Source organism: Rhineura floridana, chromosome 5 (assembly GCF_030035675.1).
Source record: "Rhineura floridana isolate rRhiFlo1 chromosome 5, rRhiFlo1.hap2, whole genome shotgun sequence".
NCBI lineage: Eukaryota > Metazoa > Chordata > Lepidosauria > Squamata > Rhineuridae > Rhineura > Rhineura floridana.
In genome coordinates this window covers 188,331,942-188,345,308 of record NC_084484.1, presented here as the reverse complement: position 1 = coordinate 188,345,308, position 13,367 = coordinate 188,331,942, and the positions used below count along the sequence as shown (strand labels likewise).

General features: G+C 46.7%; 1 protein-coding gene across 1 annotated transcript in view; it reads right to left on the bottom strand.

Moving 5' to 3' along the window:
* The window catches only part of DNHD1 (dynein heavy chain domain 1), a 116,354-nt gene that overhangs the window by 20,948 nt on the left and 82,039 nt on the right, over positions 1-13,367 (bottom strand). Inside the window, exon 28 of the mRNA XM_061629760.1 lies at positions 4,633-4,735. Coding sequence (XP_061485744.1) covers positions 4,633-4,735 — 103 coding nt within the window. The remainder of the gene's footprint in view (positions 1-4,632; positions 4,736-13,367) is intronic.

Here is a 13,367-nt window from a genome sequence, read left to right as displayed (position 1 = left end):
AGCAGTCATGGAATAAGAGGAGAGGTCCTCTTGTGGATAAGGAATTGGTTAAGAAGCAGAAAGCAGAGAGTAGGAATAAACGGACAGTTCTCCCAATGGAGGGCTATAGAAAGTGGAGTCCCTCAAGGATCGGTATTGGGACCTGTACTTTTCAACTTGTTCATTAATGACCTAGAATTAGGAGTGAGCAGTGAAGTGGCCAAGTTTGCTGACGACACTAAATTGTTCAGGGTTGTTAAAACAAAAAGGGATTGCGAAGAGCTCCAAAAAGACCTCTCCAAACTGAGTGAATGGGTGGAAAAATGGCAAATGCAATTCAATATAAACAAGTGTAAAATTATGCATATTGGAGCAAAAAATCTTAATTTCACATATACGCTCATGGGGTCTGAACTGGCGGTGACCGACCAGGAGAGAGACCTCAGGGTTGTAGTGGACAGCACGATGAAAATGTCGACCCAGTGTGCGGCAGCTGTGAAAAAGGCAAATTCCATGCTAGCGATAATTAGGAAAGGTATTGAAAATAAAACAGACGATATCATAATGCCGTTGTATAAATCTATGGTGCGGCCGCATTTGGAATACTGTGTACAGTTCTGGTCGCCTCATCTCAAAAAGGATATTATAGAGTTGGAAAAGGTTCAGAAGAGGGCAACCAGAATGATCAAGGGGATGGAGCGACTCCCTTACGAGGAAAGGTTGCAGCATTTGGGGCTTTTTAGTTTAGAGAAAAGGCGGGTTAGAGGAGACATGATAGAAGTGTATAAAATTATGCATGGCATTGAGAAAGTGGATAGACAAAAGTTCTTCTCCCTCTCTCATAATACTAGAACTCGTGGACATTCAAAGAAGCTGAATGTTGGAAGATTCAGGACAGACAAAAGGAAGTACTTCTTTACTCAGCGCATAGTTAAACTATGGAATTTGCTCCCACAAGATGCAGTAATGGCCACCAGCTTGGATGGCTTTAAAAGAAGATTAGACAAATTCATGGTAGACAAGGCTATCAATGGCTACTAGCCATGATTGCTGTGCTGTGCCACCCTAGTCAGAGGCAGCATGCTTCTGAAATCCAGTTGCCGGAAGCCTCAGGAGGGGAGAGTGTTCTTGCACTCGGGTCCTGCTTGCGGGCTTCCCCCAGGCACCTGGTTGGCCACTGTGAGAACAGGATGCTGGACTAGATGGGCCACTGGCCTGATCCAGCAGGCTCTTCTTATGTTCTTATGTTCTTAACTTGAGATCCAATATGGCCCTTATGCCACCATTCTTTTTTTCACACTAAAAAAAGATTAAAGAGACCCCAGACTTCCTCTGCAAGAGTGGAACATGTTCTGTGGCATTTATCTGCAAAAGGTGTTGGATTGCCCTTAGGTAGTCTCAATGCTTCTCCAGCCACCTTGAACAAGGAGTCGTAACAAAGAGGTTTTAGGGTATGCACATGAACTCCGGGGCATACCCTTGTGATACAGTCTCCAGGATCCACCTGTCCAAGGTGATTGCCCCCCACCAGTGGGCAAAGTGTAGGAGTCTCGCACCCACTGGAATTCATGCTAGGTCCTGAGCGCAGTCAGGCAGAGGAGGTTTTCTTGCCATCTTTCTGAAACTTGGAAGGGTTGAAGGATGACTCTCCTGATCTGGGGAAGGACATTCCTCTCCCCTATCCTGTCTCCCCCAATGAAGCCAGTATGAAGAGAACCCCCTGGAATGAGGAAACTGCTTGGGGGGATGAGAAAACTGATTTGTCTTGCCCTTCTGCTCATCTTCTTGGTGGAAGGCTAGGCCTTCTTCTTCTCTCTAGTCTCAATCAGATGAGCCTCAAGAGGTTCTCCAGACAGTTTAGCCTCTGAGACGGGGAGGTTAACTAAGCATACCTGCGAACACGAGTCCACCTCCCACTGGTGCAGTGAAATATTCCTAGAGCCACAGTGGTGGAAGCCATGGAATGTGCCCCATATTGGAAGTTGTAAAAGGAAGCATCAGCTGCCAGAGCTGACCTGTGATAAATTTTCTTGAGACCATCCTTCACCCCCTTCAGATCATCATCCCTGGCTCCTAGCTCATCAGCCCAGAAGTAAAGAGCCCAAGAGAAAACAGAGGCTGTGGCAGTGGCCCAAAAAAACCATCACATCTGCCTCAAAACTCCTGCAAGAAGCCACTTTGAGCCACTTGTGACAAGGGTCTTTTGGACCCCCTTCCGCTTTGGAAAGAATGACTGTGGATGAGGCCAGAGCCACCACTGGAGGGTGGAAAACACAGTTGTTGCATGACACCATTAGCAAAGTTGTAGTACTGCTTAATGAGCCTAGACACCAATTTAAATCTATTAGGCTTGGCTCGTTCAGCTTTCCAAGCAATCTCAAACTGCTGAGGCAAAGGAACTCTAGCTGGCCTAGAAGAAACCAAAGGAAAAGCCTTCTTCAAACCAGGACCACCTGATGGTGGAGCAGGTGTAGTCACCAGGTCCACCTCCTCTGTCAAATGCAACACCCTGCAAGCCTTTGCAAGTAGAGGTTGAAAAACCTCAGGAAAAAAATGAGCCTCCACCTCCTCATCTGGAATCACCCCCCTCCCCAGCAGCCTTTGAAGGTGGGGGTTCTGAATCTGAGAGATTCCCTTCAACTATTGGCACAGAACCCTGCCCCACAGGGGCCTCGGTCCGAACAGAGGGTAAAGAAACCTGCAACTGTAAAGAGCCAGGCACCTGGGCTCCTGCTGGGAGGAAGGGCGGGATATAAATAAATAAATAAATAAATAAATAAAGGGGGATGCGTGTGTGTGTGAGAGAGAGAGAAGCCATCACAGCACCTTCAGGGATCCAACTGAGCCCACTTATGCCCTGGAACCACACCAGCAGAAGAAAGCACAGCCAAGGCACGTGAGGATGAGCAGGGGACCCTGCAGAGGCCTCAGAATAGTGACACCTGCGAGGCCTCCTGATCCTCCTGTTCCTCAGATCTATGATGTCTGGATTGATGCTTGTGCCTTGACTTAGACCTATGGTGTCCCCTGGAGAAAGAACACCTTTCCTGGCCCTCCTGGGCAGCCCAAATGGAACCATGAATTTCTTCAGCAATAAAGCTCTTCATCCAGGACAAACTCCCCCTCACTGGTAAAAAAAACCAAGGACTGGGGAGAAAGCAGGTTACTCACCCCAACACTGACCACACTCGGGGAGGGAAGAGCCACATGTGCCTGGTGCCTTGTGGAATCCATAGCTCACCCTTGATAGTCAGAACAGTCTCTCCTTGATGGATGACTGAGTGAGAGGCAGTGACACAGCAGGAGAAGCCATACTGGCAGTGCAGACTCTCAATGGAGCAACAACCAAAAAGGCAGGGAAAAGCCCCTATTGCGCCTTGCAGCCAATATGGGCGACACAGTACCCCAAGCCACCACACACCCTCAGAGAAAGGGTGGGTTATGTGAGACAGCAATTCCCTGAACTGAAACAGAACAAAATGGTGCTGAAAAGGTGATTCCACTGAGCGCAGGAATTCAGCCTAGGAATGGAGCTGAGCACAGTACGCTTAATCAAAATAGCAATCCTGCCAGCTGTAGAAATGCGAGACTCGCCAAGGCTCCAACTCCCAAACAAAGCAGCAGCTCCCTGCAGCTGCCCATGCTAGGTGCTTCAAGAAACAATGGTGGCCTCACTCGATAGCTGCAAGGGATGATGGGGCAGGAGAGCAACCCAAAGCAAATGAGTGCTACGTATCCTAGGATGAAATGGCAGCTCTGCTTGACGTCAGATGCAGAGCCTGCCAAAACTCTTTGCCCCAAGCCAAGCCCCACCAGCTGCACAGGGAAGGAACAGCTAGAGTGGGTGGGCAAAGGGGCTCTCTGCGCCAAAGAAGGGGAGTTCGACCCCAAGGTTCACTGGGTGAAGGGCAGGGTAGAAATATTTGAAATAAACAACAAACTGCATCTTTTCCACAAGCACAGGGAATGGCGCTCTCTTTCAGAGACCTGCTCTGTAGAGAAGGCAGATGCCTCTGGCTGATGGCAGCCCAGGTCAAAGTTTTCCAGGTTTGCTTCTATGCTTCCGAATTAAAATGGAATGAAAGATAATTCTCCATTTTTTCCCTGGCACCATTTTAAATATCCAAATTTGGTTTGCAAGCCTTACCCCATTCCCAGTTTCCTTCTAAATTCCTCTTTTGTGAAGTTCCTTCTACTACAGCAACTATTATTTGGTTAATTTAATTTAGCTTATTATTCTGGAGCTGCCACCCAGCAGAGACTGCTCTGAATGAGAACCCTCTGAAGATCATGCAGACAGTCCTCTCCCACTTCCCAAAAGCCTAGAAGAACCCCCATATCGACATGCCTGTTTGGGACCCCAAGAAACCAAACGAGTGGAAAGAGGCGGCTCTGCACCTGGCTCTTGCTGTCGGTGAAGCCTGCTCGAGTCACAGGTTCCAGCTGAGGAATCTGTTTGGGGAAAGCCACTTCCTGCCTTTTAAGCCAAGTTTTAATCTCCATACGGTGGATGCTTAGTAAATGTTAGGTGCTTTATAAATGACAAGTAAGCAGATAATAATTTGGGAGCCGAGAGAGATTCAAGCAGACAGCTGGCACTGTAAGAGGCTCCCCACATGCAGTGATGCTGTGTGACTGCCTTGCAGACCTCACCTCTCTGATCTTGACCAGCTTCTGCTGCAGAAAATGCACATCCCGCGTGTGCTCCTGCTGCTTCTTGCTCACTTCCCCCATCTTGAGCAGGGCCAGCTTCATCCTGCAGGCAGGAAATCAGCTCCAATGAGTATTGCACAATCAGATGCTGAAGGAGGAGAGGTGGGGCTCAGGTGTCCAGCTCTGGCATCCAGGATCCTTCAGTGGTCTCCCAGCCCACAAAAACTGGGAGGAAGATGGAAGGCAACTGGCAGCATCATGCAAGTGCTTGGAAGCGAGTTGCCTGCTCGTTGCCTATGAATGCATGCCTGAGTGGATGGATGCATAAAAAAGTAACCGTGCTTACCCTCAGATTGTGTACACTCTGAACATAACTGAAAAAAGAACTGACACTATTAATCACAGAGAGAGCCAGTGTGGCATAGTGGTTAAAGTGTTGGACTACGACCTGAGAGACCAGAGTTCGAATCCCCACATAGCCATGAAGCTCACTGGGTGACCTTGGGCCAGTCACTGCCTCTCAGCCTCATGAAAACCCTATTCATAGAGTCACCATAAGTCTGTATACTAATGTGCAGAGCATGGGAAACAAGCAGGACGAACTTGAACTCTTAATACAGGAGGGCAATTACGACTTGATAGGTATAACTGAAATTGGTGGGATGACTCCCATGAATGGAATACAGCAATTGGAGGATACTACTTGTTCAAGAAGAACAGAATGAATAAAAAGGGAGGTGGAGTTGTGCTATACGTTAAAAATATATATCCCTGCACAGAAATACAGGAAGATGAGCTTGGTAGTTCTACCAAGAGTATCTGGATTAAAATTAATGGGGCAAGTAATAAAAGGAATGTGGTGCTTCGAGTCGACTACCGACCACCCAATCAAGGAGAAGACAAGAATGTAACTTTTGAAAAGCAAATTGCCAATGTTTTGAGCAGGCATGATGTGGTAGTAATGGGGGACTTCAGTCATCCCGGTATCTGTTGGGAGACAAACTCTGCCAAACATGGCCCCTCCAAGAAATTCCTGACTTGTGTTGGAGATAATATCCTCCTACAGAAAGTGGAGGAAGCAACTAGAGGATCGGCTATCCTGGACTTGATTCTAACCAATAGAGATGACTTGGTGGATGAAGTGGGAACTCTGGGGGAAAGTGACCACACCATACTTGAATTCTTGATTTTAACAGAAGCAAAAGCTGACAGTAGCCATACGCACACCCTGGACTTCAGGAAAACTTCCTAACTATTAGAGCCATACAACAATGGAACCAATTACCTAGAGAGGTAGTGGGCTCTCCGACACTGGGGACATTCAAGAGGCAGCTGGACAGCCATCTGTCGGGAATGCTTTGATTTGGATTCCTGCATTGAGCAGGGAGTTGGACTCTATGGCCTTATACGCCCCTTCCAACTCTATGATTCTAAGAAAGGGGCTTTCCCTCTGCCCAGTGTCCACCCACCCAATCTCCTCCCCCCTCCCCCCCAGGTCATATCCTAAGCATAATTATACAGGAGTAAATCCCATTGAACTCAAAAAGCATACAAATGATCAAACCTGCCTTCCCCTCCTCCTATCCCCTCCCTCTTGCCCCTCCTCTCTCCCCTTTCTCCTTCCCTGTCCTCTCCCCTCACCCCTTCTTCTCCTCCCCCATGGTCAGTTTTACCTATTTTAAGCATAATTGCATGGGAGTAAATCCCATTGAACTCAACAAGCATGCTAATGAGCAATCCATTCTCAGCAAACTTGCACAGGATCCCATTTCTTACCTCCTGTATTAAAAAGCAGAGAAATTCACTAATAGGCAAAAAAACCTTGCTGTTTAAGAATGTACCTATAGCCAACACATATTTCTATCAAACTTTAAAAAGCAGGGAAATTTGGCAGGGAAGCGAGAGATCTGACCTCCTCTCTGAGATATTGTGCTACACTACAAACTTGTAAAAATGCAAATACAATTTGGATTGGTCTTTCACAGTCCAATCCACTTCCTGTGTAGCTTGGAAGAATTTGGTAACATGCCTCTGAGCATATGGTGAGTGGTGGCAACACCTGCAAGCAGCCCAAATAACAGAAACAAGACGTGTGCTGTGCTGATCTTGTTTTAGCAGGGAGAAAGCAACAATATTAAGACAGATGATATAGTTCTGATAGTCACTTTCAGTATCTTTGATTTACTTTGCAATATTAATGAAGCATTATCTTTTGCTTCTGTTTCTGTGAATATGTGGAGTACAGCAACACGTTGCATAATTTAAACTAAAAAACTCCAAAAACAATTCTGGAATAATGGAACTGACTATTCTGCAGAATAGCCTCCAATGGACATGAGGAGTGTCCCAGTTTGCACAAGATAAAACAGTGGGAGGTGAAATATATTCTAGCAAATTTCTAGGTGTGCTCTACGTTTTTAATTGACCGTGTCCACCCTTCCTTAAGTGGGGTAGTTTAAGCATAGCAGTAAAATCTTGGGCAGGCCAAGTTTGTTTTTTCCAAAAGCTAGATTCATTGCTTAAGTAGCAACATATGGTAATCCATCTGATTTTACATCAAAATGCAGTTTCAGATCCAACTGTTAATGCACCCAAAATAGAAATAGAACATAACCTCCAGTTTGAAACACAAAAGGCTGTCTTCCCCATCATATGACACGGACCAATAAAAAGGCTTTGAAATAAATTTGACACAGATTTCTAGGATGAATAATGAGAGAAATATAATTTTCTAGGTTAGATGCTCTGTAGAAACAGTAGTAACACAGGAAAGAAGCAAAGCAAACACCAGCAAACACACAAAAATGCAATTCTCCATCTATGCTCAGAGGCACATTACCAAATTCTTCCAAGCTACACAGGAAGTGAATTGGACTGTGAAAGACCACCCCAGATTGTATTTGCATTTTTACAAATTTGTAGGGCAGTACATATCTCAGAGAGGAGGTCAGGTCTTCTGCTCCCCTGGTGCATTAGCTACAGCTGCCCAATTTCCCTGCTTTTGAACGAAATATGTGTTGGCTATAGGTACGTTCTTAAACTGCAAGGGCTTTTTTGCCTATTAGTGAATTACATTCTAAAACATTTCCCCCTTTACAATTTTTCCCAGCACTTTGACTGGCTACCATTTTAACTTTCTACAATTTCCTGCATGTAACATCTCTCCCAGAGTGATGCTCTATTAAGGGCACTGTGGGAAGTAAAAATGGCAACTGTATTGGGGAACGGCCATTGTAGCTCACAGGTGGAGCATCTGCCTTGCATGCAGACGGTTGCAAGTTCAATCCTCAATGGCATCTCCTGGCGGGTTTGGGAGACACTTCTGCCTTGTAACCCTTGAGAGTTCTGCCTGTCAGCGTAGATAATACTGAGCTAGATGGTCTAATGGTTTCATTAAGTATAAGACTGACTCCTGTGTTCCTACTGGATTACCTAAATCAGGTGTAGGAGCCTTTGGTCCCCCTGATGTTGCAGAACTACAATTCCCATTAGCCCTAGCAAGCATTGTCAATGGCCAGGGATTAAGTGAGCTGTAGTTCAACAACATCTAGAGGGCCAAAATTTTCATAGAATCATAGAGTTGGGAGGAGTCTGTAAGGCCATCAAGTCCAACCCCGTTCAATGCAGGAATCCAAATGAAAGCATTCCCGACAGATGGCTGTCCAGCTGCCTCTTGAATGCCTCCAGTGTCTGCAAGCCCACTACCTCCCCAGGTAATTGGTTCCATTGTCATATGGCTCTAACAGTTACGACGTTTTTCCTGATGTAAAGTCGAAATCTGGCTTCCTGCAACTTGAGCCCATTATTTTGTGTCCTGAACTCTGGGATGATAGAGAAGAGATCCCGGCCCTCCTCTATGTGACAACCTTTCATATACTTGGAAGAGTGCTATCATATACCCCTCAGTCTTCTTGTCTCCACGCTAAACATGCCCAGTTCTTTCAGTCCCTCCTCATAGACAAGGCTTGTTATGGAGGAGGGCTTTTAATGTTTTAATGTTGTTGTCTATTGTTGTTTTTGGCTGTATTTAATTGTTGTTGTCTGTTTGTTGGTTGTTGTGTGAATGAGATTGGGTGGATGTGTGTGAGTAATTGTGTTGTTTGTTTTTAGAGTTTGTTGTATTAGATTTATTTTAAGATGTGCCTGGGAGAACATACTCCGGCCCTAGCAAGGGGATTTTCGGGGGCCCCAATTAACGTAGTGACGGGTAATGGGAGGTATGGTGTTGGGAGGAGAACGTGCCAGGTAAGGGGAACGCGTCCCAGACAAGTTGTGTCTGTGCCTTGTTCCGGTTCTCCTCATATCCACAGGATTGTTGGTTGTACTGTCAGCCAGCCCTCGGATCTCCAGGTGCTGCTTTTAAATGCTAGATCGGTTGATAATAAAAAACCCCTTATCCACGATCTGATCGTGGAGAAAGGTACCGATCTTGCGTGTATTACCGAGACCTGGGTGGGAGAGCAGGGAGGAGTTGCTCTCTCCCAGCTCTGCCCACCTGGGTACTCGGTGCAGCACTGTGGTAGATCTGAGGGCCGGGGAGGTGGGGTTGCTGTGGTCTATAGGAGTTCTTTCTCTCTCACTAAGCACCCTGTCCAGACGGCGACTGGTTTGGAATGTCTTCATCTTGTGCTGGGCCAAGGAGACAGACTGGGAATACTGTTGGTGTACCGCCCACCTTGCTGCCCAACAGCTTCCCTAACTGAGCTGACAGAGATAGTCTCGGAGGTATTGTTGAGGTCCCCCAGACTCGTGGTACTGGGGGATTTCAACATCCATGCCGAGGCTGTCTTGCTTGGGGCGGCTCAGGACTTCATGGCCTCCATGACAACCATGGGGCTGTCTCAAATTGTTACTGGCCCGACACATGTGTCGGGACATACCCTTGATTTGATCTTCGCCACTGGTCATGGAGATGGTGATCTGAAGGTGGGGTATTTTTCATCTACTCCATTGTCATGGACAGATCATCGCTTGCTGAGTTTTAGACTCACGACAGCCCTTTCCCTCTGCAGAGGTGGGGGACCTATTAAGTTGGTCCGCTCCCGGAGGCTTATGGATCCTGTAGCTTTCCAGAGGGCTCTGGGAGTTTTTCCGGCTGATAGTACTGGTGCTCCTGTCGAGGCCATGGTTGACCTGTGGAATACGGAGATGACCCGGGCCATCAACATGATCGCTCCCGCGCGCCCCCTTCGCTGCCGAACTCATACAGCACCGTGGTATACCCCGGAGCTGAGAGTGATGAAGCAAGAGAGAAGGAGGCTAGAGTGCAGGTGGAGGCGAACTTCTGACGGATGTAATCATTCCCTGGTAAGTGCTTCCACTAAGTTGTACATAAAAGCGGTTAGGCCGGCGAAAAAGTCTTATTTTGCTACCACCATTAGATCATCCCTTTGCCGCCCAGCGGAGCTTTTTAGGGTGGTACGAGGGCTCTTACATTCTGGCCCTCATGATACTAAGGAAACATCGGAAGCTCGCTGCAACAAATTTGCAGAGCACTTCCAGGACAAGATTGCATGCATCCGTCGGAACTTAGACTCTGATGTTATGACAGATGAATCCATTGAAGTGTCCAGAGCGCGGCCTTGTCCTTTATTATTGGATGAATTTCAGTTGGTGCAGCTCGAGGAAGTGGACAAGGTGCTTGGAATGGTGCGGGCAACCACCTCTGCTCTGGACCCTTGCCCATCTGGCTGGTGAAGACTGGCAGGACTGTAACCGCCGGCTGGGCCAAGGAGGTAATAAATGCCTCCTTGAGAGAGGGAGTAGTCCCTGGCAGTCTCAAGGAGGCAGTAGTAAGACCTCTTTTAAAGAAACCTTCTTTGGACCCAGATGTTTTGAACAACTATAGACCGGTCCCTTTTTTGGGCAAGGTTTTGGAGCGGGTGGTCGCTGGCCAGCTCCAGGCGCTCTTGGATGAAACCGATTATCTGGATCCGTTTCAATCCGGTTTTAGGTCCGGTTTTGGCACTGAAACAGCCTTGGTCGCCCTGTATGATGACCTTTGTCGGGAGAGGGACAGGGGGAGTGTGACTCTGTTGATTCTCCTTGATCTCTCAGCAGCGTTTGATACCATCGACCATGGTATCCTTCTGGGGAGGCTAGCGGAGTTGGGGGCACTGCTTGGCAGTGGCTCTGCTCCTACTTAGCGGATCGTCGCCAGAAGGTAGTGCTTGGGGAACATCGCTCGACACCCTGGACTCTCCATTGTGGAGTCCCTCAGGGGTCGGTTTTGTCCCCCATGCTCTTTAACATCTACATGCGGTCATCAGGAGTTTTGGAGTGCGTTGCCATCAGTACGCTGATGACACGCAGCTCTACTTCTCCTTTTCACCTTCTTCAGGTGAGGCTGTTGATGTGCTGAACTGTTGCCTGACCGCGATAATGGACTGGATGAGAGCTAATAAACAGAAACTCAATCCAGACAAGACTGAGACACTGTTGGTGAGCTCTTTCCCTGCTCAGATGGAGGATGTTTATCCTGTTCTAGATGGGGTTACACTCCCCTTGAAGGAACAGGTTCGTAGTTTGGGGGTCCATTTTGACCCTTCCTTGTCGCTCGAGGCTCAAGTGGCCTCGGTGGCACGGAATGTGTTTTACCACCTTCGCTTAGTCGCCCAACTACGCCCCTATCTGGACAGTGATGATCTCGCCTCTGTTGTCCACGCTCTGGTAACTTCTAGATTGGATTACTGTAATGCGCTCTACGTAGGGCTGCCCTTGAAGACTGTTCGGAAACTTCAGCTAGTGCAAAATGCGGCAGCCAGGCTGTTGACAAGGACCAATCGGTCTGCGCATATAACACCTGTCCTGGCTCGCTTGCACTGGCTACCCATTTGTTTCTGAGCTAGATTCAAGGTGCTGGTGTTGACCTATAAAGCCTTACACGGTGTGGGACCGCAATACCTTGTGGAACGCCTCTCCCGCTATGAACCTACCCGCTCACTTCGTTCAGTATCTAAGGCCCTCCTCCGGGTACCAACTCACCAGGATGCCCGGAGGACTGTTACTAGAACTAGGGCCTTTTCTGTGGTGGCCCCCGAATTATGGAACAGCTTACCGGAGGAAATACACCTGGCGCCTACGGTTCTTTCTTTTAGGCGCCAGGTTAAGACCTGGCTGTACTCCCAGGCATTTTAATGTTCAATGTTTTATGTTTAATGTTTTAGTTTAATGTGTTCCTTTCTGTTACTGATTTTATTCTATATTGTATTTTAATCTCGTTTTGTACACCGCCCAGAGAGCTATTAGCTATGGGCGGTCTAGAAATGAAAATAAATAAATAAATAAATAAATAGGGCTTTGTTTCCAGTTCCCTGATCATCCTCGTTGCCCTCCTCTGAACCTGATCCACTTTGTCTGCATCCTTCTTAAAGTGTGCTGTCTAGAACTGGATACAGTACTCAAGATGAGGCCTCATCAGTGCTGAATAAAGGGGAACCAATACTTCACACAATTTGAAAACTATACTTCTGTTAATGCAGACTAAAATAGTATCTGCCTTTTTTTGCAGCCACATCATACTATTGCCTCATATTCAGCTTGTGATCAACAAGAATCCCACGATCCTTCTCACATGCAGAGCCAAGTATTCCCCATCTTATAACTGTAAATTTGGTTTTTTCCCCCTAGGTGTAGAACTTTGCACTTATCCCAGTTAAATTTTATCCTACTTTTTTCAGCCCAATGCGTCAGCCTATCAAGATCCCTCTGAATTTTGTTTTCCAAGGTATTAGCTAGCCCTCCCAATTTTGTATTATTTATTTATTTATTATTTGACTTATATCCCACCCTTCCTCCCAGCAGGTGCAAATTTGATAAGCATTCCCTGTATCTCCTCATCCAAGTCATTAATAAAATTTTGAAGAGCACTGAGCCCAGGACCGAGACCTGCAATACCCCGCTCGTTACCTCCCACACCCTTTCCGATGGGGAACCAATCGGTTTCTCCATATTCTGTCCTTACAGTAGCCTCTTGTGCAGAGTATAGGTTGCGCATCAGGACAATCAGATGCTGTGGCACCCCCATTTCTTTTAAAGCATTCCATAGTTTTTCATGATCTACACAGTCAAAGGCTTTGCTGGAATCTATAAAGCACAGCGTGATCTCCTTCTGAAATTCCTTGGTCCGTTCCATTATCCAACATATGTTTGCGATATGATCTCTGGTGCCTCTTCCCTTTCTAAATCCAGCTTGGACATCTGGCATTTCTCGCTCCATATATGGTAAGAGTCTTTGTTGTAGAATCTTGAGCATTACTTTACTTGCATGGGATATTAAGGCAATAGTTCGATAATTACTGCATTCCCTGGGATCCCCTTTCTTTGGAATTGGGGTATATATGGAACGCTTCCAGTCTGTGGGCCATTGTTTAGTTTTCCATATTTCTTGACAGATTTTAGCCAAAATTTGGACTGATTCAGCCTCAGTAGCTTGTAGCAACTCTATTGGTATGCCATCTGTTCCTGGTGATTTGTTTCTTCCAAGTATTTTAAGAGCAGCTTTCACCTCACATTCTAGAGTTTCTGGTTCTTCATCATACGGTTCCTCCATGAATGAGTCTGTCATCCTGGCATCTCTTTTATAGAGTTCTTCACTGTATTGCTTCCATCTTCCTTTTATTTTGTCTTGGTCAGTCAGCGTGTTTCCTTCTTGATTATTCAACATCCCTACTCTTGGTTTAAATATCCCTTTCATTTCTCTACTCTTTTGGAATAGGGCTCTTGTTCTTCCCTTT